This window comes from Scatophagus argus, chromosome 19 (genome assembly GCF_020382885.2).
Source record: "Scatophagus argus isolate fScaArg1 chromosome 19, fScaArg1.pri, whole genome shotgun sequence".
Classification (NCBI taxonomy): Eukaryota; Metazoa; Chordata; class Actinopteri; family Scatophagidae; genus Scatophagus; species Scatophagus argus.
The window spans coordinates 12,907,686-12,931,981 of record NC_058511.1 but is presented as its reverse complement, the minus strand read 5'-3'; the positions used below and the strand labels follow the sequence as shown (position 1 = coordinate 12,931,981).

The following is a 24,296-nucleotide window of genomic DNA, read 5'->3' as shown; positions in this document are numbered from 1 at the left end:
TCTTACCTAAATTGGCTCACACACCACAATGGCGTTTAATGACTACATATACTGTATAGCAGTATGTGCAGATCTGTGAATGTGAGAAAAGGAACCAAGTAACGGACTTCACTCAGCTGGGGGTCATATTCTGGCAACCTTGACATTCAAAAGTCAGCTTTGCCCTTCAGTTGCTTTCAATTAACACGTACAAATTGGTGCTATAGAGACATAAAAGCAATGAATGCTCATATTTCCCCCTGCAGTGTATCACTGCTTGAGGCAAACATTTTGATTAGCAGCATACCATACCTCTGAGGGTGTGAAAAGTCTAAGCCCCGTTAACTGTTGTGCTGAGTCCTCTTTAACGTTTCAGTTAATGAAATAGCATTTTAATTCAACCTGTAACACAAAGAGGGATGCTGCATCTGTCGCGCATGCTGGCATGAAAAGCATTCATTTTGCGGACAGAGGGAGAACGTCTAAATCCTGTCCTTTTTATGACTAATGGAAGAAAAATAGATGCTTTTGAAGACAGTTCCTCAGGACTGGCATCTGTCACCAGACACCAGCAGCACTACTCTGAGCAGGTCGCTTTGGGTTGTTCATTATGTTTCATCCGCATCCTGGTCCTCTTTGTCCTGAGGAAGATAGCTTTGAATTTCATAGACAGTCGTGACTGCATGGAAATGTTTATTCAGCAGAGAACCCTGAACACACACAATATGGAGGGAAAAAGAGATTAGTTTTCACTTCTGTTAAAACATGGACTGACGTGCTTCTGCCACAGGCAACAGATTTAAATAACTGTGTGTGTTTTTCTTGGTTTTGTGTGTGCACAGCAGAATGTTAACCAGTTATTTCCGAGACATGAATTATCTGAAGATGTTGAAGACTGATCTGAAGCATTATGGCATCTTTAGGCTTATTGTTAGTAGTGCTGTTATTGAGAAAGCCAATGTTTACACAAAGAGATATATTAATAAAATGTGTTCATTTCTGATGGGCTTACTGTATATTTTGATGAATGAAGACATCATTTGATTAATGGCTGAATCACTCCACTTTAAATGAATAATTTCACATTTTGGAAATCTTACGGTCTTTACATAGCATTTCGGTTAGTGTACAAACTTTATAGTGTCATTGTCATCCATTCCTAAGTAAAGCACATGCTTCACTAATATTCTATTTCACCAGTTTGCTGGATAATATAACTTGTTGCATGAACTATTACAGTTATCCACAGCAACAATTGCTTTGTCGGCGTTTTACTTTATCTTATCTTCCAAAAAACGACTATGTTCCCCTCAGCTGCCTAGCTGCTGCCTCTGACCAGCTTTGAAAAGCTGTACGTACATAGATTCCTCTGTACAATCTCATGTTTCTCCCTCTCTGACGCCGCTTTCCATTGCTTGCTTTTGAGTTGATAAATAACTCTTTACAGTGGTATCTGGCTCTCTCCCAAGGGCTTCAAAATCCATAAAATTAGTTCCATCTTGCCCCCTTTTGCCTTTGCTTACAGACAAACCGACAAGTGCAGAAGCAAGATAAAAGTCGGAGTTATGTGAAAACATTATTATGTGAAAACACTTCCATTGCATTTGAAAGGGCTTTCCTGGAAGCACACCACATATATTCTGTGAGAGGTGTGCACAGTCATTGATGGGAGAGCTTTTTCTGGGTATGAGAGATTCTCAGGCAGACGTGCATTATTTGCTTGCTTTTCAGCAGCAGTAACAGCCTGGATATCTGCCTGCACAAAGAAGCTGCTGTTTCCAAATAAACAATGATCTTAATGTTGTCAAGAAAAATACAGGAAATGTGCAAATAATTTCACAATGTAAGAGCTCTTTCATGTATGTTCCCTTGAATCAAACTGCCACAAGTTCATTATTGTGTATTTATGTAATAACAGAAAAGCTTTCACATTATTTATTACTTTGCGTGTGTACAGTATCTTAACATTTTGCTGACGAAATAAAATAATTCCACATTTGCTTCAATGTTAAATACAGCCAAACTAAATAGTGAGGATTTTGATTCATGTCTCTGAGTCTATTGTGGAGATTGCCAGCTATTTTTCATGAATAATTGACAAATACAGCACAGTCTTCTAATCAGTGCTATTCAGCAGGGACACAATTTTCTTTTGTCCACTGAGGTTTCCTTATTGACAGAGATAAGGAAAAGCAAATGTACCCATAAAGAATATCCACTCTAAATATAGAGACTGGATATGGAGGAAAAGGTAAAGCTCTACCTCGGTGTGCAGTTTGGAGAAAGGAATGAGTTTGTACCAAATGGTTTTTTCATGACCAGAATGCTTTTCTGATCTATAGCTGCAGCCTTAGGTACTGCTATGGAAATGGAGCTGACCAGCCTGGAGCCTGGCTAGTGCTGTCACCCAAGATGAGAACATAAAATCTGCATACCTTTTTGTTTTTTATGGTTTTGAGCTTCTGAGACATCTAGTTTCCTTTCAGTAGAAAAGGCAAAAAGCTTGTTTTTTTCCCCAAAGAGTCTTGCATTACAAATTTACAAGGTATGTTCAAAACCAGCACTTGTTCATAGTTCTATTTTTTATAAAGTGTCTGAGTCACAGAAGCTAAATGAGCCTCTTTATCCGAGGCTGCAATCTTTCCAAAAGCCCTTTTAAACCTAAAATTAGATTTTTTTTTTTAACCAGATCAATGAAAAACTAAGGCAGCATCATGAAGCACAACAAATCCAATATGTTAACAAACTATAGATATTTGAAAAAGGATTAGCATTTTTTTTGTTATATAGCTGTAGGGCATGACCTCAGTGGGAGGAGGCTACTGGCTTGCTTTTCATTTTCCGTTTTCCTCTGCTTCCTCGCTGTTATTAAATGCTTATATAAGATGTCTTCCTTGAAGGCATTTTATCTCCCCAAACAAAATTCAAAAAGATTTAAGAGGAGTCTGGAACCTCTGGATTACCAGGTATTACACTCCCCAACCTTCTGTCAGGTTGGGAAAACAATATGATTGGCCCTGTATCATTTACAATAATGTTCATTATCTTTCCATTCATGTCTCTGTCTTCTGGCTTTAAAAGGCTGACATCTCCACCTCTGTAGGAAAAAAATTATCAAATGTTTACTGCAAGGAAAACAATGGTAGCCAAGAAAAGCATCAGACTCAGAAGGCAATCAGTGAGCGACATGTGCCATGCAAGCTGTAATTAAACTACAAATTGCACCACAGTGCGGAAGCTGTTTCGCAGCTCTTTTTGCCTAATCCACCTGTGAAGAATATAACTGAAGCTGTAAAACTCCAATGACTTGCAATTTTTGTCATGTGTGGGCAAGTGTGAGAGCTCAAAAAGTGGCTGTTTCCAGGGTATTGCACCATCCTTGAGTGAAATACAATAACCAATCTCTGAAACTGCACTTGCAGAAAAAGACTGCAGTTTAGTGTTGTAGCTTCCAGTTAGAAACACGAGGAAAGCAAATAAAAATGGTATCGCTGCCCCATGATAATCTTTAGCATGATCCACTAATGCAGGCAAGAAATTTTGTTGGCCTCAACCTGCTCTAATCAGAAAATGTCATGAGACAACTTCTGTCATGATTTGGCACTATATAAATAAACTGAATTGAAACTGACTTGAAATGGTTTTTGAAATGATGAACTGACTAATCCACAGTTGAGAGGAACAGATTTTTTGAGTCAAATCTAAAAATAACCTCTCAGATCAAGCAATTATTGAAAGCTTGTCATGATTCTGTTTGCAGCTTTGTAATAATGGGCCCATTCCTGAAAAACCTATAACTTCACACATTGTTTTTTTAAAGGAAGTGTTTGAAATCCCTCCTGCATGAATCAGACAGAACACCAGAGGACAAGCAAAAATATTTTTCTGCTCAATGTCTGTTTGCTCAGGCAAGCTCACTGGATGCTGCGAAACACAACAGTCTTCTTTTGATCTATAGTGCTCATTAATTCAATCTGCCTGTGTGTCTGGTGTTGAGCTGTTTAGCATATCCTGGTGAAAAAAAGTGGAACATGCTCTTTGTTTTGTTTTGTTTGAGCAGTTTTCACCCCTGATGACTAGGCAAGCATCTTAGCATTGTCGGTTGTGCTGCAGCGTGTTCACTGACAAAGACATCAGCTTTTGACTCACTTCTTACTCACTCCTGTAATGAGAGCTCTTCCCAAGCTCGTGCTGCACTCACAGCCGCTATTGTTGCATGTACGCTGGCACAACATGGCCATGTTAAACCTATAATAAACCATAAACCTCTGACTCAGAAGAATTTGGCTGCATGTAGGGTTTAGTACCTACACGGGATGATTTTCTTATTCTGATGTGAGTATTCAGATTCCCTAACAGGGTACTGTACTCCAGGGCAGTACTCACAACTCAGTCAATTCAACTTCAAATTGGTTGAAATTAGTTCACATTGAAAATTGTGATTAGATTAAAAAACATCTATCCACATATTTGTGTTGAGGAGGAAAATCAAACTGCCAAATAGGATTACAAATTGATGCAATTATGCTCTTTAGTAGGTTAGCAACAATAAACTACTCATCAGTTTAAGTTCTAATAACCTATGTGCCACAAATGAGAGCGCATTACCACTGCAAACAAGCAAAGAAGTTTAAAAGTAAATTAAAAGTGCTACATAAACAACTGAAATACATGAGATAGCCAGACATACCCTGATAAATAAGTGGGAAACTGAAATAGGTAAGTTCATGAAGTAACTAACTTTTGGAACTGAAAAGCTAAAAGGAAGTCATAAACAGCTGAAACAGTTCATCCAGTTTAAAGTCAATATATTTGGTGGTGTGGATGATGGGGTACTTAAGTTCATTTGAATGTAGCTGAAGGGGTTTGTTGGACAAAAAGGTGAACAACCACTGCAATAATGAAGTTGTGATGTCAAATTTTCAGTATACTTATGGCCAAAATAATTCACAATAACAATATTATTGTAGCTTATATTGTAAAGTTGAAAAAAAGGAAAAAATCTGGAAAATGAATCTTTTGTTTGTTTTGTGTTTAGTCTTTTTTTGGGAAATAAATCACACTCAAAATATAAGTGTGGGGAGGTGGAGAAAGTCTGTAATCACAACTAAACAAAAGTGTATAAGAACAAGAATTACACTTAGTGAATAGTGAAAAGACGACAATATGAACTGAACATATGTGCTTTATTATTTACACCATATAATCATATGCTTATTAACTATCTATTTTTTTACTATCTATATTTTACTTCTTCAAATATTGCAGTTATCGTCAGTACCGATATGCTGCTACACCACTAAATCCTAAAAATTAAAATGTTCCGCATTGTTACGCTGTGTGAATGTGACGATCAAACGTAAAGTGAAACATCAGTGTGTCCTGTAGCCTTCCAGTTCGGTGTGTGACGTGTCGAGTGCAGCTCTGCGTTTATGTTCAATAACCATGATGGTGACAGCACAAAGAAAAGTGTTCTTTCCTGAATGCAGCTATAAGAACAGTGCAGCTACAAATTTCAGAGCTGATCCTCCATCTCCCAACCACCTACACCCCATGACTCAGTCTGCGTTTGCTTTTGCTTTAAGGACAACTCAGGCATCTCAATTACTCAGTCAGATCTCTCAGGTTGTGGAGGGTTTTTTTTCGGATACAACTCTGACCATAGAGCTTCACTTAACATAAATCACAGAGAAAAACAACTTTTGCTTTTAAGAAAGGTCATCCTTCCTTTCTGGTTTATTTGTCATTACATTTGAACAGTTCTTTATTTGCACTATATACATGTTGCCTTCACACAAGATAGAAAAAAAAAATTTATATATGTAAATGTAATTTAAAAAATTAATTTAAGAGCATGACACAAAGAGAACAATATCACCCTGGTATTAAGCAATGCATTCGCCAAACGTCTTTGCTGATTGGATGTGTACTTTGCCTCATCACAATGAGAAGAAAATAACAACACAGTGTTTCCCCTATAACTGTACATCCACCAGGCTCAGTCATCTTTTTAAATCCCAAAGATATCCATTGATTTCATTGATTTTTACATTTTATTTTGAAATTATGAGTTGGTTTCTACTTCCTTCTCTTTCTAAGAAGTCTGTCTGCTGTGTCATTTTTGGTGGTGTTGGGGTGACTGCTAGGTCCATGCAGCAATATAACTCAGTTCTTTTTCTGTGTTAATGATGTTGTACTGTCAAGTCGATATTTGGTGAAATTAGCCTTAAAAAGTGTTAAACTAATTAGCTAGCCTAGCTGGCTTGCCCTGTGTTAATCTAACTTACAAATAAATGGAGCAGAGCAAATGAAAAATGTGAATTGAAAATGGTGTTACTGTTGAATTACTGCCAACAGTTCTTTACTGTAAGTGTAATCATGAATGTGAAACCATATAAAACCAAAGAGTAGGCAGCAGGCGTTGACAACCCGCCCCCCTCTCTGGTCCATCCACCTCCGGGCCAAAGCTGTCAACATAGGAGAAACACTGCAAAAGCACTGATACTGTTGTGACACATTGCACAATACCAGGCTGCCAAAGAAGCCGGACAAAAACACATCATTTGAATGACACGCTACATAACACAGAGCATGTTCATCTGTATCAGCAATAAAACTTTCTCCAAGAGTTGAAAACAAACGTACAAGCCTACTTTCAGTATAGTTACAGTGATGGTCATGATGTGTGCGTACACTGACATGGAATCAGTAGCTCATGAGTGATCACTGGAATGCGTGTTAAGAAGGGGTCAGAGATTATAAGGCCAAACACATAGAGCTTAATGACCAGCTATTCAGATGACCAGAAACTCAGTGGGGTGATTCTTAGGGCTCCAAACAAATACCTAGAAATCAACTGGCATTTCACTTACTGTCTACTGGATGTTTACTCATAAAGGGAGCAAAACTCAAATTCTAAGAAAAGCTTTGAGTCTTAGATACAGTCTTGCTTAAGCAAAGCACACAGGAAAATATGAGCAACATTCATTCTTCATTAGCACCACAGAACTGACTTACATGTTTATTTTAAAATGTTCACAGTCAAGGATGTGAAAATGGATTGTTTACTTGCAGGGTATGACAGCAACCAGTGACAGCAAAAGTGGCTTATTAGTGAAATTAATGTGGTTGTGCTATTTTAGGGCTATGCTCCAGAGATTACACATTCCTTCAGAAAAAAAGCCATTACAGGGAGCTAATTGTGCACCATAAATGTCAGGTATGACTAATGCAGGACCTGTGCAGGAAAACTAAGTGTATAACGTCACCTCTTGAGGCCTCACTGTTTGAACTAGCATCTACCTGTCTACAATATCAAAACGTTAACTAAAATCTCAGTAATTAATGAGCCCTTCATACAACCAGAATCAGCTGACTTATGTGCTGAGTGTCTGTTTTTCAACTTGAGTAAGTATTTTCAAAATTGGGAAGGAATTTTGCGAAGGAATAGTTTGAGACATTGAGACATTTTGATTTGTTAACAAACTGAACTCAATGTGTTGACAAAATTGAAAGGTCTCACTCTTTTATTACTATAAAATGCTGTCTGTTTTTAATAGCCTAATTGGGAAATTTGGCTTAAAGGGCTGCACAAAATATAAGCCCCTGCACAGGCTGATCAATTTTGATTGTACCGTTTTTATGAGCTGACAAATATAAGCCTGAAATCCAATCAATCTTGCGTAGCAGTACACTGCTGGCTTTGCTAGAGTTGAGCAAATAATGACTGATCACAAAGCAATCAGACCGCAACATTAGTTTATATGTGCAGTCCCAGAGAATATGTAAGACCTGTAGACATTATCTACCTGATTTCACTGTGGACGGCTGATGTTTCATTTCACATTGTGCTACCAGATGCAGCATTTTTGGGAGAAACTGTTTTCCCCTGAATCTCTGACCATCTGGCCACCTCTCTTCTGTGCTTTACTTCAGAGGCTATAAATGAACATTCCTTTAAGTGAGATTAATCAAGGTGCCTTTAGACAGCAGGGGACTGGACAAAGAAGACAAACATAAAAACAAAGCACATCTGCATGTATGTAGGCAAACCATATCTGGTATGAGCAGATTTTGTAGGCTTTCAGGGCAAGTCTTTGATGGGTGGACACCTTCTCTGAGGTAAAATACAAGGCTGAGGCTCCATTCAGATTCTTGCAATTCATGCCAGTACATATTGTTCAATGAGAAAGATACGGCCTCAGATTGTATTTGATCTTTTTTTTTTCTCAGAGCTTTATTCTTCATAATTATCAGAAGTTCTATAATTTTTTCTACAGTTTATCCAGAAACGAAAGCCATCCTTTGTTATGACTGAAGAAAAAGTGTGGTCATTTACTGTGAGGCCGTCAGCCCAGAGGCAAATGGTCTTGGTATTTTGAATTGAGGGGGAAGGGAGGGAAGCTCACGGTCTATTAAAGACAGTCCTGGATGACAAACTGCAGTGACGGGGGACAGGAGATAGGAATTCACAGAGAGGCTACAATTTTAATTGCAGCTCAATTTACAACAATGTAAGAGTGATTTTGTTTTGATTTCTCAACCTCCTCAACCTCTGTTTTTAATAATTGCTTAGGTTCACAAAGTTATCATCTCAGTCTTTTCTTCTCAGTGTTTCCTTCAGCGTCTAGGAAGTTAAAAATCCAGCCAAAAGAGGGTGAAGCCAACAGGGTTAAGTTAATGGGATGCAAACTGGACTCCAACACAAAATACTTCCATTACTCAAACTCTCTCCCTGTATCCCTCTCCCTCTCACTCTCCAGCTGGACCTGTCTGCAGTCCCTTGGCTGACAGGGGGTCTGTAGGGACAGAAAGCTGGAAAGAAAGGTAGGTGGAGGGAAAAACTGTTCATCCCCCAAAAAACTTTCCTCAAAGTCTGCATGAGTAATGCTTTTCCCAAGAGGGGGTTGTTCTCCTCCTGGGCTCCCTGGAGGTGAGTGGAGGGAAGGTGTGGCTACTATATGTGTCCTGGCTTAGAAAGGTAGGCAATGAGAGCTACCACCACCCCCACATACACACCAGTGCCTATAGTGATGGAGAGGGCAGCAAGGAACAAAGCCCGTCGGGAGGCAATGTTGGCCAGTGGGAAGTCACCCTTGTTCACTGCCTTGGTAGTCTAGAAAGGAGAAAATGCAAGAGAAGAAGAAGAAGAAAGTCAGATACATTTTGATGGGACCTCAAGAGAAAGAGTGACCCATTTTTCAAAAGAACCATAATTACAGAAGCTGTCTAGTATTTCTGCGGAGGTGAGAGGAAAAAAAGTACAATTGGAGGATGTGTCCACTGAGTGAGCGACTCCGGATAACCCAGGAGAGCTCATCATGCATGGCAGGGCTAAAGAAAATGGCAGGGTGAAAATGTCAAGGAAGGTTTGGGTAAAATCAGCTGCTAGCACTGAATGATAAACGAAGAACAGATCTCTCATAATTTAGAAGAAGAGCAGATTTGTCATAATTTAATCAAAGACTGGTCGAGAACAAAATCTGTTCAGACAAACCAAAAACATGTACATTTGCTAAAAATCTGAGTGCCTGCATAGGTCTTCATGTGTCCACATTGCTTTGTGGCATGCATAGGTACATATAGATCCTCATATATGTGCTGTTGTGTTAACTGGGCTGCTTATTACTACTGTGTAATACTGTAGTGTGAGCCATTCAAGGACAGTAACAACTTGTATTCAAAACACCCAGGATAATTGTCAATCGTCAATCTACAATAACATGTTTGCTATCACTGGAAACTAGAAATTCCAACCTTTCCAATGTTGCTTAATGCACATTGCACTATAACCTTTCTCATTATGTTCGTGGCCTTTTGCCATACCATCTCCCTCCTTCCTCTGATTTCTTTCTCTCTGTGCTTCAAAAAGGCACAAAGCCCACACAACACTCACAACTGAAGAACCAGTCAGTAAGCTGCAAAGGAATCATTATTAAATAAGGAGGAACTCACTTAATACTTAATTATATCATGTCATTGTTAAATTAAAATAGATGGATCAATTGTTCATATCCTTGTTTTATAGATCAATATGGTGTTATATATTTAAATGGTTTATTGCTGACAACTAAATTAACATTCAGTGTTTGGATTTAGTGTGATGTTGAAAGAATAAAACTAGCTTTGTTAATAATCTGTTACTTAACACTACATGCATCCATTCATAGTGAATAAAATTATAACTTTTTTGGGCTAAAGGTCACATGTTTGACATCTTATGGCCTTGTTAAGTCGATATGGCTAAATAATGTCTGTTCACTCATCAGGCAGCAAAAGTAACATTCAGTCGTTTCCAAGTCAAATTCCTATTAGTTCTGTTTTTGCTCACCACCAAGTTCTGAGAGAAACACCTGGCTCTGACAGCTAAATGTTTTGCTATGTTCACCAGCAAGTCATTAACTTTCTTTGCCTGTCGTCTAATGCTGGGCAATTAGAGACTGCAATGGATTTTTTAGTCGTTTTTTTTTTTTTTCCGGAAAAAAGCTGCTTGCTGTGGCTGACAACAGCGCTGATGAGAGAAGTGAGACTGTGCCAAAACATTACAGTTGTGAGCAACAAAACCAAAACAGATGAGGGGAACTGCAGTGTTGGGTGATAATTCTTTCTGAGTTTGTGTCTTCTTGCACACATTTATGTACTTGCTGTCTTTTCCATTGCTAATGTAAAAATATTAATTACAGCAACTTTAAATATTATACTTCAGTTAAAAACTTAGATGCACACTGTGAAACTTATCTCGTACATAGAAAAATGTTATGTTTACGTTCAGTATTAATCATCAACACACAAAATACATACAAAAAAGAGCATGTGTTCTAACACTCACAAATATAACTTTGTAAATACTAGTTATCAACTTGAATCTGATGTTTATGTTTAAAAGGGGAGCAGGCATTGATATTCAAAGAAATTTGCAGTGCCAGTGTTCCACATCTAAACCTAGTAACATCTCAGGGAAAATGTCAGTATGGCTGTTGCGAATGAAAGCCATAACAATGCCACGACAAGCATATACATAATCAGAATTCATCTGATGAAAGAAGCTCTCACTTAATGTCAGCATCATTTCTGTTGTGCAAACCTGCTGCCTACTTGCCTACCATTTTCCTGAAAACTCTTCTATTGCATACAAAGCCTTGTTCTCATTTTCTTCTTCTGTCTGAGTGTTATGGCAGTTAGTATCCATAAATATTGTATTACACCCATCTGTTGGACAGGTGCAAGATGGAAATGTTCCTGAATGCTGCTGCTTGTGTGAATATTGAAAGTCACTGATGGTGCATGAACGTTTATCGTGTGAAAGATGCTATATTATATGAATGACCTTGTTTGTCATGAAGTAAATGAGTGAAGAGAGAGACGCCTGTTTTGATTTGCTGTTTGTTGTTTCTATCTATCTATCCATCCATCCATCCATCCATCCATCCATCCATATCCATCCATCCATCCATCCATCCATCCATCCATCCATCCATCCATCCATCCATCCATCCATCCATCCATCCATCCATCCATATCCATCCATCCATCCATCCATCCATCCATCCATCCATCCATCCATCCATCCATCCATCCATCCATCCATCCATCCATCCATCCATCCAAAACCGGTGCCAACAGTTGCTGAATCACAACCATAATTCATTGTACCTACAACCAAATACCTCAGGTTCACTAATGTGCTGAATGTATGCCGGCATGTTTAGAGACGTAGCATGTGAGACAGTTAAATGACCTTCATTTTTCTGCTAAATTAATTTCATGACAGTGCAGTTGATGTGTGTGATGTGTGAATGTGATAAAGTTGGTTTCGGGGTCACTACCTCCAACTCAAAGGCCATGGCCATCTCTCATTGAAACCCATTCCTTTTGAAAGTTAGCCATAGCGCAAAGTGGACAATGTTACGTTTCTAATTCACGAAGAAGGTTAAGAGGGACTGTGACTGTTAGATGCAGGATCTGTAGCGATGTGGATTTTATATCTGACATTGGCAGTGAATAGCAAATTAAACACCAAAGCAAGGTGCCACATAAATCCTAGTTTTGACTTTTCGCAGAAAAGCATTCAGACCGTGGATAAAAGGGACTAAAATGAGGTTTATTTTCAGGATGTCTAACCTTAGTCATCGTAGCAGAATGAGAAGATCAGAAATCTGGTGGGATAATGGAACTGAGCCACTGCTTTTCCTCACTGAGAAAAGCCAGCTGGTTCAGGCACCTGGCCCCTTTTCTTTCAGGTGTGCTCTGCAAACCCCACTAATGTACTGTGGGGGTAGTCTGATGCACATGTAACACACACCGGACAGTCTGAAACTCCTAGAGCGCACTGACATTTCTTCGGAGGACCTGAAGGGTGTTACCCTTTGACACTTTGATACTGGCACAGACAAGTCAAGTTTGGAACAAAAAAACAAAAACCAAAAACACTGACTGTAATTATTTATACAGCGGATAACAATTTCATTATATTAGAATATATTAACAAAACAATAACAAGACGAAGCTCACACACAGGATACATGTCAACCCATTTTTAATATGTGCCAATGTTTTGTTATTTATACAGATGTGTTTTTTATGAATATTTAATATATAAGCTACTATTGTCTTTTCAACTATACACTGCACCTATAATTATGAAAAATACTGTATTATTCATAACCTCTTTTCACTACGGTTAAGTAAACAGAGCCAGAACCCAAGAGTATGACTCTACTATTCTCTGCTTGGCTCACCATCCTGAATCTTTCTGTCTGTAGTTTCTCAGGTCATTAAGGCCTGGATTATACTCCCAAATAGATGCATATGACATAGATGGTTTGTAGTTGTGTTTATATTAGGTTCTGGACTACACATTGGAGGACACTTGCACAGTAGAGATCATTGTGTACAGGAGACGTATTCCTCGCATGCTCATAACAAAAAAACAAATTAAAATGTTGACATCCTTGCAAGAGGGAGAGGAAGAAGAAGAGCTATTCTACTTAACACAATCACAAAAAATAAAAGGAAAAAGAAAAGTTTGTATAAATTGTAATTGTTTTTCTAGAGATTTGGGAAGTGATGAGTCTCTTCCCATCCTCTTCAAATTAAGGGTCCTTTCTGGTTTCCCTGCGAATGCGCAGTGGATGCCCTTGTGGTACAGCAAAATGGAAATACACAGATATCAGACAGAACCTGTGTGTACCCCCTCTGATGACAAGACTTTACAGTCCCAGCTGACCATAGCTCACCCTCACATACGTGGAAAATGTAATTCCTGCCTAAGACAGATACAAACCAAATTCGACAGATTTGAACAAAGCAAATGCAGAACAGTCAGATACGTTCTTGGATTTGGTTGTTTCGGAACTTCCACTGTTTTGGTTGTGTTTAGGGTAGGAAGACTTTTCTGTGACTTTTATTTATTTATTTTTTCCTGTGGACAACAACCCAGCGAGGAAAAAAAAGGAAACCGACTACTATTCAAATAATTGAATTTCAGCAGGCAGTCCTGGCACAGACTAAGTGTATCCTGCACTGTGTTACGGGCACAGTGACTTCTGTTGCTGATTAGCTTCTCCTCATGAAGCAAGCAGCTTTCCATCTTACAGAATCTTTGTCTACAGAATAATAAATATGAAAATTGAAAGAGTCAGTTAACCATTTATCAGTAATGGTTGTTGGGGTCTTTCCACTGTGCACCATGTGTTTCATTAGTGCCAAGAAGGTTTTGGAAGACAATGCCTAATAGTTCAAGACAAAGAGAGCCAGATGACAGCCGGAGAGAAAGACTCTTCAGACAAATGCCTCGAAAGGTCAGGAGGCAAATCTAGACAAAAGACATGCATCCAAGGCAGTTTCCATGTCAATATAGTAATTATTGAAGCAAAAGCACTGTAATGGAGGCCTTGTGGGAAAGTAGGTTGTAGGTTGCAGTTTGCCTTCAAAACAAGTCAGAGTATATTATCACATCTTTTTGAATATGTAGCCACCCCCCCCCCCCAAGATCCTGAAGAGAGTCAAAATGTGGCAGTGGATGATTTAATTCTCTCCATCACTGACAGGAAACAGTTGAAGGACACATGCCTGTTATTTCATTTCTTCAGTGAAAACACTGTAAGTGACTGATCTCCACTTCGCGACAAATAATTGAATTATAGCATATTGTGGCTCTCCCTGAAGAACATGACTCTGAAAGACTAAATAAAATAATGCTATAATGTGGACAGAAGAGATGAGTACAGTAGGATGAAAGTGTGTGTGTGCCGATGCTCTCTTCTCTGTGTATGAAGCACCATATACCTTGTACGCCAGTGTGAGGATTTTTCCTTGAATCCCCTTGAGAAGAAAATGGTAGGAAGCATTAAGGCTTTATCTCCACAACCTTGACAAAATGATTGAAATGTGGTGTCATAGGAAAAAAAGATAACATCTCAGACGTAGCTGCATAGCGGGAGACATACTGCGATGCACTCTTGGAAGTCAATTTCGCGCCCTTAACGGGTTTGTCTTCCAAATAAACAAAACATAAAGCTGCCAATCTCTCACTTTCTCTCTCCCCCTCTCTTTGTCTGACTCTCGACCGCCCCCCCACACAGGCACATATGCAAATACATAAACTGTTTCACAATAATTAGCTCATTCATTTTCATCCATTATGATGACTTGTATGCTGAAAGATAACTTCAGGGGAGTCTTATTTGCATAATCGTGAAATGAATCGCTGCGGTTTCTCAACTCTGCACTTACCAGCGCAGATGTCTCAGAGCTGAGAGAAACATTTATCAGCATCTCCAAACAAAACACTCACCCTATTAGTGGCAATAATTGAAACTCAATTCTGCTTCCCAATCAAATGCTCCAAGCTAATTTTCCCCAGATATTCACAGTATTTTCGTCGTCATCAGTTGTGTGTGTGTGTGGGCGGTTAGCGCTGAATTCTAAAACTGTAAATCACTATTAGCATAAAGGCATTACACAGAACTAATGACGTAGTCTTTGGCAATGGGATATGAGAAATTTAAATGAAGATGAATGCATGTCTGTTTCTGGGTGTGTGTTAGTTGATTCCCTCGATCAACTCTACTCTTTGGGAAGCCATGCAGCGACTCTCTCTGTTTGACTACTCCTGACCTTCCAGTGGGACAATAACTCTATTGATCTGCTGTCTACAGACTCTATTACAGTCGCTAACCTGCTTGTTTGTAAATGTCCTCAAGAGTAAGCTGATGTCATTCCTAAACTTCTCTCCTCGGTCATTCTGCTGCACTTGTCTTAACCCATAATGCATCCACTCAGACTGCCCTACAAACAAGGTGAAAAGAACAGTTAAAAGGATAAAAAGGCTTCGAATTTAGCAGTCTAATTATACAAACTGTATAAATAAATGTGGAAGAATCATTGTCACAGACCCTTAACTTATAACTAACTGTCATATTGTTTATACTATAATTACAGGCAGCTGATTTGTGGTATAATTATGTTTCACCCTTTTTTTAAACTATAAGTCAAGTAAAAAGCAGTCAGATTGTTATCTATTATACAATCGTACAAACTTACAATATCCTCACGCTAACTCTATTGAATTAAGTGAAGTGGCCAGAGAAGTTGGTTGCTGAGCGATAAAATGAAGCAATGCCAGACTCCCACCATATCTTTTCCTGACAGCTCTTCTGGATGGCACCTTCTAAAGGAGGGAGATTGGCAGAAAAGCCATCCATCCCTAAACACAGCCATCACTTCCCCATAATTACTCAGGAAGAATCAAATTAGCTCCTGACAAGATAATTCACTGACTGCCTTTATCTGCCTTGGACTACTCATGGCCACAGATAAGACAGCTAAATGTTCAAGCTTTTGATAAGAATTTATAGTCAAAGACTGAAGAATTTACTGAAAAAGCTTGTCTGTCTCGCGAATGTGTTTGTTTATATATGCTTTTAAACACACACTGTATGTTTATGTGTGTGCTAATGATGGCCTTTTTTCATGTTTAGCTTTTTCACATTGATGGCATACACAAGAGAGATAGAACTGATTAGCAGCAAGACAAGTAGTGATCCCTTCTTTGTTCCTCTGATGATCCCATCATCAGAGCTGTTTTCTAAAGAACTGAAAAGAGTAAGGAAGTGCTGTTTGCAGATGTCTTCGACTAAGGGTGTATTGACTAAAACTTCAAGATAATCATTGATATCTTGTCCTATCTTGACAGATCGCAGTCTAAAATCACACAGGCTTTAGAAGTGACCGCTGCCTCTCCAGTTTATAATAATGCGGTTACATCTTTACAGTAAAGGACATATCTTTCAGTAATATAATTTTCAATTTTCCTTACGTTTGTAAATATATAATGCTGAATGCCAATCTGTACCCCACCGAGGGACTGAATGTCCAAGAACTGTCCAAAAAAAAAAAAAAAAACCACTAAAACTAAAATTTTCTGAAGGACACGGTGTTTTTGGTGTGTTTTCATGAATTTATGCCCACAAATTCTGCTTTCCAAGCTGCAGCTCAGACAAGGCTGTTTCATGTGCCTGAGAGCTCATCACATTTAATGTACTGGCACACCTGTAATTGGGGTCATCTCCAATCCTCTTCAAACTGTCACTAGTTCAAAGGCCATCTCACAGACAATACCTTGAAAGTGACTTATGTCCCCTCCCACAGGTGGCTTTGAACCTTTACAGAGCATCAAGCAGCCATTGTGGACTGGCCTTGAGTTATTGATGGGTAGCTCAGTAAAAAACTGGCCTTGTGCTGGCAGTAAAAGAGTCACCTGTGAGCGCTTCTTTATGTATGGTAGCCGTTAACATTTTGGTAATGAGTCATACAACTTTGAAAAAGTCAATAAAAAAACAGAATGTAATAATGTGCTAATCCCTTTTAATTAATTAATTGTTGTAAATAAATATATATTTATAGTAAATGCTTATTTTGAATTTGATGACAGCAACATGTTCCAAAAAAGCAAACGTGTTTGGGACATTCCACAGGTTAGCAATTTCATTGCTAAGAGGTGATAGTATCATGGCTGGGTATAAAAGGGACATCCTCGATTGCATTGTGTGTGTGTATTTATTTATATTTATAAATGTGTGTGTCCTCACCCCCTGTGAGAAGTAAAATGCTGCAATCCCCAGAGGCCAGAAACAGCAGAGCATGGAGAAGATGGCCAGGCCCAGGTGGTCTCGTGGAGGGACGACTATAAAGTTGTCCTCACTCTCACTGTCGCTGGAGCAGTCCGTCTGCACAGGGAACAGAAACTCAGGTCAAATCATACATGTTTTGTGCCCTGTACATGGACAACAACCAGATGTCAAGTTAAATATGACATTCATTCCAACTATGTAAGAAAAAAATGTTGGACAGTTTGGAAAATGTGTGTATTTTCTTCTTATTATTATTAGCTCAGCTTAGCTTAGCATAAAGAGTGGAAACATTTGGAAACAGCAAACCTACCTAAAGGTAAAAAAACAAAATCCACTTATCAGCATTTCTGAACTTCAGTAATTACCATGTATCCTGTTTATTTTGACGAGTTGTGGCTTTATGCGGGGTTGTGCAGGAGCAGCAAACTCTCAGCTAAGAAATGGCTTTGGTTTTTACACTCTGCTTTTGCATGGATTAAACAAATGAGATGTGTTAAATTGTTAACATCATATTAGATGTGATGCTACGCTACATCTGTCCCACTCCTTGTGCTAAACTGAGCTAAATGGCTGTTGGCCAAGAATGAGAATAAGTATGTTTTCCAAAATTGCAACTTCAGAAAAACCATCCTAAACAGCTTACACTGTTTGGCAGTTTAATGTTTTCCTCCATCCCTAACATACCACAGCCCCACAGAAATTTGCAGCATCCCCTGTTATAGTGCTGCCTTCCAACAAATCAGTGCATCGCTGACAGATTTCACAAATTGAATGTAAAAGTTTTCCTTTGTGCAGTACAACAATCGGTGTACAGGTCAACTGGGTGGAGAAGGAATCTGCATACATCAAAAAAATAAAAAAATAAAAAAAATTGGGTAATAGGAAACAAAACATACACGAGTCACTGCATGCAGGACCATTTGCTTCTACGTAATGTCACAGCTTGTATTCATAGACTTTTTGTGATGGCCCATTAGTTTCTCATTAGTTTTGAGATATGCAGATCCCTACATTCCTGCATGTTGCATCTAAAGAACAGATGGAATAAAAAAAAAACGCTATGGTTGAAAGTACATTTCATTTCAGATGTGAAATAGTTATGAATCAAGCACACCTCTTCCCTCAAGCTTTATGAACCTATTTCATGCACCACGCAACATTCCTCACATGGAACTGAACTGCCTTTCAGTAGAAGAGAATAGATCTGCATACTGTTTAGAGGGTAACAGATTCTCAGTCCCTGATCCACAGCAGAAAATACTAGGGTTTATTACAGTTTCAAAGTTGGATTGTTCTGACCGCATTTGGCCAAACAACCTTTAACACACACACACACTATATATCTGTGTGCCGTCCCCCACAACAAAGACAAGACAAAGAACAGAGATTTATTTTCTGCAGTGTCTGTAATGAAAAGAAATCACAGATTGAGGTCACAGTTTCTACATGAGCTATTAAAATAAATCTTTCACACATGATCCTGTTTGAAGGATGATCCAGCATGAGGGTGGAAGATGAAAAATAAATGAAAGAAAGTAAAATACTGTAGAAAAAAATAGGTTAATATTTCAGTTATTTATATTTCATCTGAGGTGAGAGAATTCATGCAGACCATGGGACAAAGTTGTGGTGAGCTGTAATCAAAAGTCAAAACATCACATTTAAGATGGTAATCTGTCAAAACCACTGCTTTTCCTGGGACATCGCGTCACTATGTAATCCGTATTTGTCTTCATATTTTCAGTGGGTTTGTAGCTCTTAATCCCTGCATGTGTTTTTTGTGGTTGTGGCGTACCTAATGAATTTGGACTTTCATTTTAAACACAGAGATTACAGTGTTTGCTCTCGACCACAGATTGAAATCTTCCCAACAGAGACACTCTTTACAGTATTAGACCACAGCTGTAGCCTACCTTGATGTGTGTGTGCTGGCCTCAGGCCTGGATGGGGTTGCCTGCCCTTGTTAGATAGACTTGAGGGTTTTTCTTGGGCAAGTGTTGTACAAAAAAAAACAAAAACATTTTGACTAACATGCATCCGGCGCATCATTCCCTTTGCTCCTACATTTCAGATCTCTGTGCTGTAAAATTCCAGTGGCATAGGACTTGGGAATTGTTTTCATGTTTTAATTGTTATTTTTTGGGGTATTTTATTCATGTATCATATAATGAACGTTAATGCAAGTAAATGAAAGACAAAGACATGGGAAGCTGAGCTTGCCAGATTTTCAGTGATATTTTTTATCTTGTTAACTTTGATGCCATATTTTAGGAAACAAAACTACAAAAAGTGAAAAATGTGAAAAAACTACAAATAATTTCATTGGGGTTAACTTAATAGAAAGTTACAGTTTGCATCTGAATAATTTGCATAAACAAGGGAACCACAAAGTACTCTTTTAAAACATGTAATTTTGTTGTGTACCCCATCACTGTGTTTTACTTCAGTAAAGAAGAGTGCAGTACAGCCGTGTGTGCTTTGTATTAAAAGTTAAATTGCTGTAACTGGGCGAGAGTGTTGGGAATGCATTTGCATCGAGGAGCGAAACAGTTTTCAATTAGTTTTAATAACATGCAGCAGTGTTGACATGTTCCTTGATTGATTAGTTGGGATTAGTGGGTGGGTGGTTGAAATGTGAGGGGGGTGCTGCCCACTGATGGTAGGGGCCACATTGGATTAATTTAATCTAAAAATAAACCTCTGGAAGACAAAACAAGCATATTAAACTTTGGATGCAAGACCACTGTGTCGTCAAGCTCTATTTCTGAATATGTTAAAGAGCAGAGGCCCCTACTAAGATGATCGATATGTCTTCATTCTTTTCATAATGTAATGCTGAAGGGAAAAAAAGGTCATAATGCAGTCTAGGTTTTGCATAATGTCATTCGGCCTTCATGGCCTTAAGCAAGCTCTATGGTGCAATCTATGCAGAGCCAGCCCTGCTCTGCTTTGCTCTATGCCTTCGAGCTCCCTGACAATATCTGCACGGCCTTCTGGCTGTTTGCAGGATGAAAACACACATCATCCAGGGAGCCGTTTGGTTGGCTTAGATTATCAGGGAAAGCAGAGAGAGGAGTTAAGGAAGCAGAGACTGTCAGTTCAGCAAGCCAACAACGAGGTCAGCAGCAGTCGGACATCCTGACAGGTCTGCATGTAGCTTCCTGTAGATGCAGACCTATCTGGATACAGAGAAAGGGTATTGATCAAAAACCTTTCAAATGGTTGCAGGAGATTGAAAGCAGATGGAAACAGACTACCAATCCCTCTGCAAAGCTGCATCATGGAGCAGTTACTAGGGTGTGATCACAACATTATCTTTTCTTTTTCCTTAAATCCACGTCATCCATGAATTCATATCACACTGTCAAGAACCAGCTTTGGATTTTCTGAGAAGCTGTATTTGATTTAAAGTAAACAGAATTTTGTTTACCAGCTTTCTACCTGACTTTCAATGAGCAAGTGTGTGCTTGTGTTGTCGCCACCTCCCCTCTACTAGAAACCCCTAATGACTATGCAAGCTGGTGCTGCTAGCTGTGCTCAGATATGTCTTGTGGGGCGTAAATCCTGTCAACATGAGGCAACAGGCTGACAGGTAATGAAGAGCTAATGGATGGTTTCACCACTCTGCCATGACAGCATAACCAAGGAGGAGGTTTTGTGTAATTTATTTGTTGCCAAATTGCCTCCACAAATGTGGCCACACTTTTTTTAACCCCCTACTCTCCAGCCCCCCTGGAGATTTGTCTTTGCACCTTTACTTATTTTTGTCCTGATTTCATGTCAGGTGAATACCTGGCACTATAACTCCTGCATGTACTTGGAAGGCATATGAAGATGGCATGAAGGTGAACATGAATTTTAATGTATCTTTGAATTGAACTACTCTGTGGCGTACAAAGTGTCTCACAGGTTGTTACATTTATTTGATGTTCTTTTTTATCTGTGATGTGCTAACGTGTCTTGCGAATCCAAACTGAGCATTGCAGAGATGATCCTTACTCATAATTTTCTGAAGACAGTAACATAAATAATCAAGTCCACATGCAGTGACTGCAAAAGAAACAGTGAATCAGGATAGGACAACATAAAAGCACTGTTATTTTACATTTGTTACATTTTCACTGCATATTTTGAATACATTAGCAAAAGAATCCTACCTATTCTCAGTTTCTGTCATCATATTTTTTTCTGTTCCCAATAAACAAAATAAATAAATAAAAACATGTATCCGAAGCTCATTGTCCATGAGGATATGTCTGTCACAGTTTTCTTCATATATATGTCTTTGGTGTGCTTATGAATGCAGAATCATAAGAAAGCTGAGCTCTTACCGGTAATTCAGATGTCACCAGCTTCTATACGGAAAAAAGAATATTTCATTTCCCTTTGCTATGCTATCCAATACATCAAAAATCGCCAGCGTAAATCCATAACAACTGTACAGTCACGTATGCCAGAAAAATCTGAGCAGTGCAGCTGCTTGCCTAAATGCATAAGAGACAAAGAGAGAGAAAAAAAAACAAAAGAAAAAAAACTACAGACCACAAACACATCACAATGTAAAAGCCAGGGACCAAACTGAATGTAATTAACACACCCACAGAAATTAATGTTGTCTTTTCAAGTATTTCACAAAGCAAAAGCCTTTGGTTGTGATTACATAAATTAAAAGCTTTACTGTGCAACTACACAAAGGTGAAGCCTATAGAGAAGTCTGAGACTACTTCACAACCAAAGGGAATTCAATTACTTGGCTGAATGCATAAGCAAAGTTAGTCAGCAAATGTCACCAAAGATGCAGCACTGCACAAAATTACATTTTCAGCACATTTACAGTGCTGATAGGTATATGATATAGATTAATGGAGAACCTATTTATGACGTTATGTTAGATTTGCTCTTGCAGCTGTCTCCTATGTCCATGAGAAAACGTGCTATGTGAAAAGGGAGCAAGCGTAAGTCATTAGAATCTGTGCCCTCTTAATAGTCCTCTCTCATTTAATTATATTTCTACAAATGATGATGACTGTTCTCTTTGCATAAGAGTCATCTGCAGGTCATCTGGCCTCCCTGTCTGTCGTGAGGCAGAACAAGCCAAGACATTCAGTTGCACCCTCTGCATTCTAATACAGCATCAGTGCAACACACACGTGGGTCTGTGTCCATGCTCCAGATGGTCATGTTAAGTTATTCCGGGTTAGGAGCCCACGGCCCCAGATGGGTTTAGTAGGTAATTTGTCAGGCAGTGTGATAGAGCGTTAACTTTCAGTGTGTGTGATGACAATAGCAAGAGCCTCATCATGATGCTGTCCTCTCAAACACGTACTGCTATCGTTGGTAGGGATGTAATACCTATGGGGAATTAATGAACAAAATATTTGTTGTTTTTTCTTCCCATTGCTCCAGTGGCATCTTGTTGACAGGTGTGCAATTGAGGATGCTGTTATAAGGCTACAACACTAGACATCACGCTTAGTATTCACACCATGCTCCATAAACTGGTTGAAATGGTTGGCTGCACTGTGTTGTGCAGCCAAGAAATCAGTGATTAAATCAGACTTAATAAAGAATTCTATAAAACCAGAAAATCTTTTGTATGTTTTATGTTATTAGAAACACAGGTGTTTGTATGTGCCTGGTTTGAGTCTGGCAAGGACCACCACTTATGTCTCATCTAATTTCCTATCACATCTGTAATAAGAGTTAAACTTTCATAATCCATAGGTCAACTCAGAGATTGGGTAGAAGCTACTAAAAATATAGTGTGAGTAGCATACTTACTAAAACAAATCGATCATACCGATTGCTGAAAGTAAGTGCATATTAATATATAAACACAGCAATAAGGACTCAACAAGGAGGTGCACACTATATGCCTTCATCTCGAAATCTGACCTGATCTAAATATGTTGAATGAAATTAATTAAAATACATTGCAAGTGCCACTCTGACTGAGAATGAAGCACTGGAGTGAAGCTGCTAGCATTGATAATTCATCGGATAATTGATTGGCTTGTGCCTATAGCCATTTAATATGGGATATTACAAAGCTGTATTACATATTCATACCCAATGAGAAGGTGACGCTCCCGACTAATGGGGAGCAACACAGTGGATATGAGGATGACAGGCCTCAAGGTATTGTACCGATTATACTTGCATTGCAATAAGAGTATTATCTTCCTTGACTTTGTTTTTGAATAAAAAAAAAAATCTAAATCCATCTAAATCCAGCAGACTGCTAGGCAATCATTACATATCTGTCCCCCAAAAAACTGCTCAGATTTGAAGCGTGTAATGATCTCCAAAGGGCTGATATTACTCAAAACTCGCTGCATTACAGAAGCATCTTTCTCATTATTCACTTTTTGATACTCCGATTCATTGCCATTCAGACAAGGATTATGGAAGCTGCAGTGAAGCTTGGCATAGAGAAACAACACTGGGCTACTTTATTTCTTTTTCAGGAACTTCATTCAAAACCAAGAATGAGGAGAACATTTTATTTCTTATCTTGTATACAGCCACATGTCTCACATCTCGTCTCGTCTTCTTCTTTACTTAAACCTACTTAGACCAGATATTGAGACCAGCCACTTTGGCATTAACTTTTACATTTTGAATGAAAATGTTCAAATGCTGATAAAATATATAGCATTCATGAATGAAGAAATTTTTCTAATCAGACAAAATGATCAATTTCTCAGAATACAGATTAAATACAGCAACACTAAATGATGTAGATCGGTTATTTAAAGGATTTCATGACATGCATTATGGTGGCGACTGTGATCATGTTTTTATAACACATGTGCCACAATTCCAATTGAAAATGTGTATTATTGAATGTGGGGCAACATTTCTTCACTGGAACATATGAGTCCCAATTTAGGGGTTGTATCCAGCAATGTGTGACCACTATGAAACCAAGACAAGCATGCTAGCTTGCCCAAAATGACTTCTACATCTTGTAGCACAAAATATGTTTATATGGTATTACAGAATTGTTTCTTGCAAGTTTCTTTTTGTACCCCTGCCACACTAACAGCCATGTCGATGTTGATGCTGTATATTGTAAGAGATGAGAGATGTAGTTCACTGAGCATTTTCACACAAAACTAGACGGTAGTTTACTATTTTTACAATGAACTGCAACTTTTGGGGCTTACAAATCATTATCTGTTA

General features: G+C 38.6%; 1 protein-coding gene across 5 annotated transcripts in view; it reads right to left on the bottom strand.

Annotated features, from left to right (window-relative positions):
• Positions 1-8,588: 8,588 nt before the first annotated feature.
• syndig1l (synapse differentiation inducing 1-like) overlaps positions 8,589-24,296 on the bottom strand; it is a 57,019-nt gene continuing 41,311 nt past the window's right edge. For 4 of the 5 annotated variants that reach the window (XM_046373458.1, XM_046373457.1, XM_046373456.1 and 1 more), the window contains 2 exons: positions 17,070-17,207; positions 8,589-9,094 (listed from right to left, as the gene is read on the bottom strand). In XM_046373458.1, the coding sequence (XP_046229414.1) occupies positions 8,936-9,094; positions 17,070-17,207 (297 nt within the window). In that variant the 3' untranslated portion in view covers positions 8,589-8,935. Of the gene's footprint in view, positions 9,095-15,157; positions 15,268-17,069; positions 17,208-24,296 lie in introns of all 5 variants that reach the window. The other variant, XR_006841670.1, reaches the window with a different exon arrangement.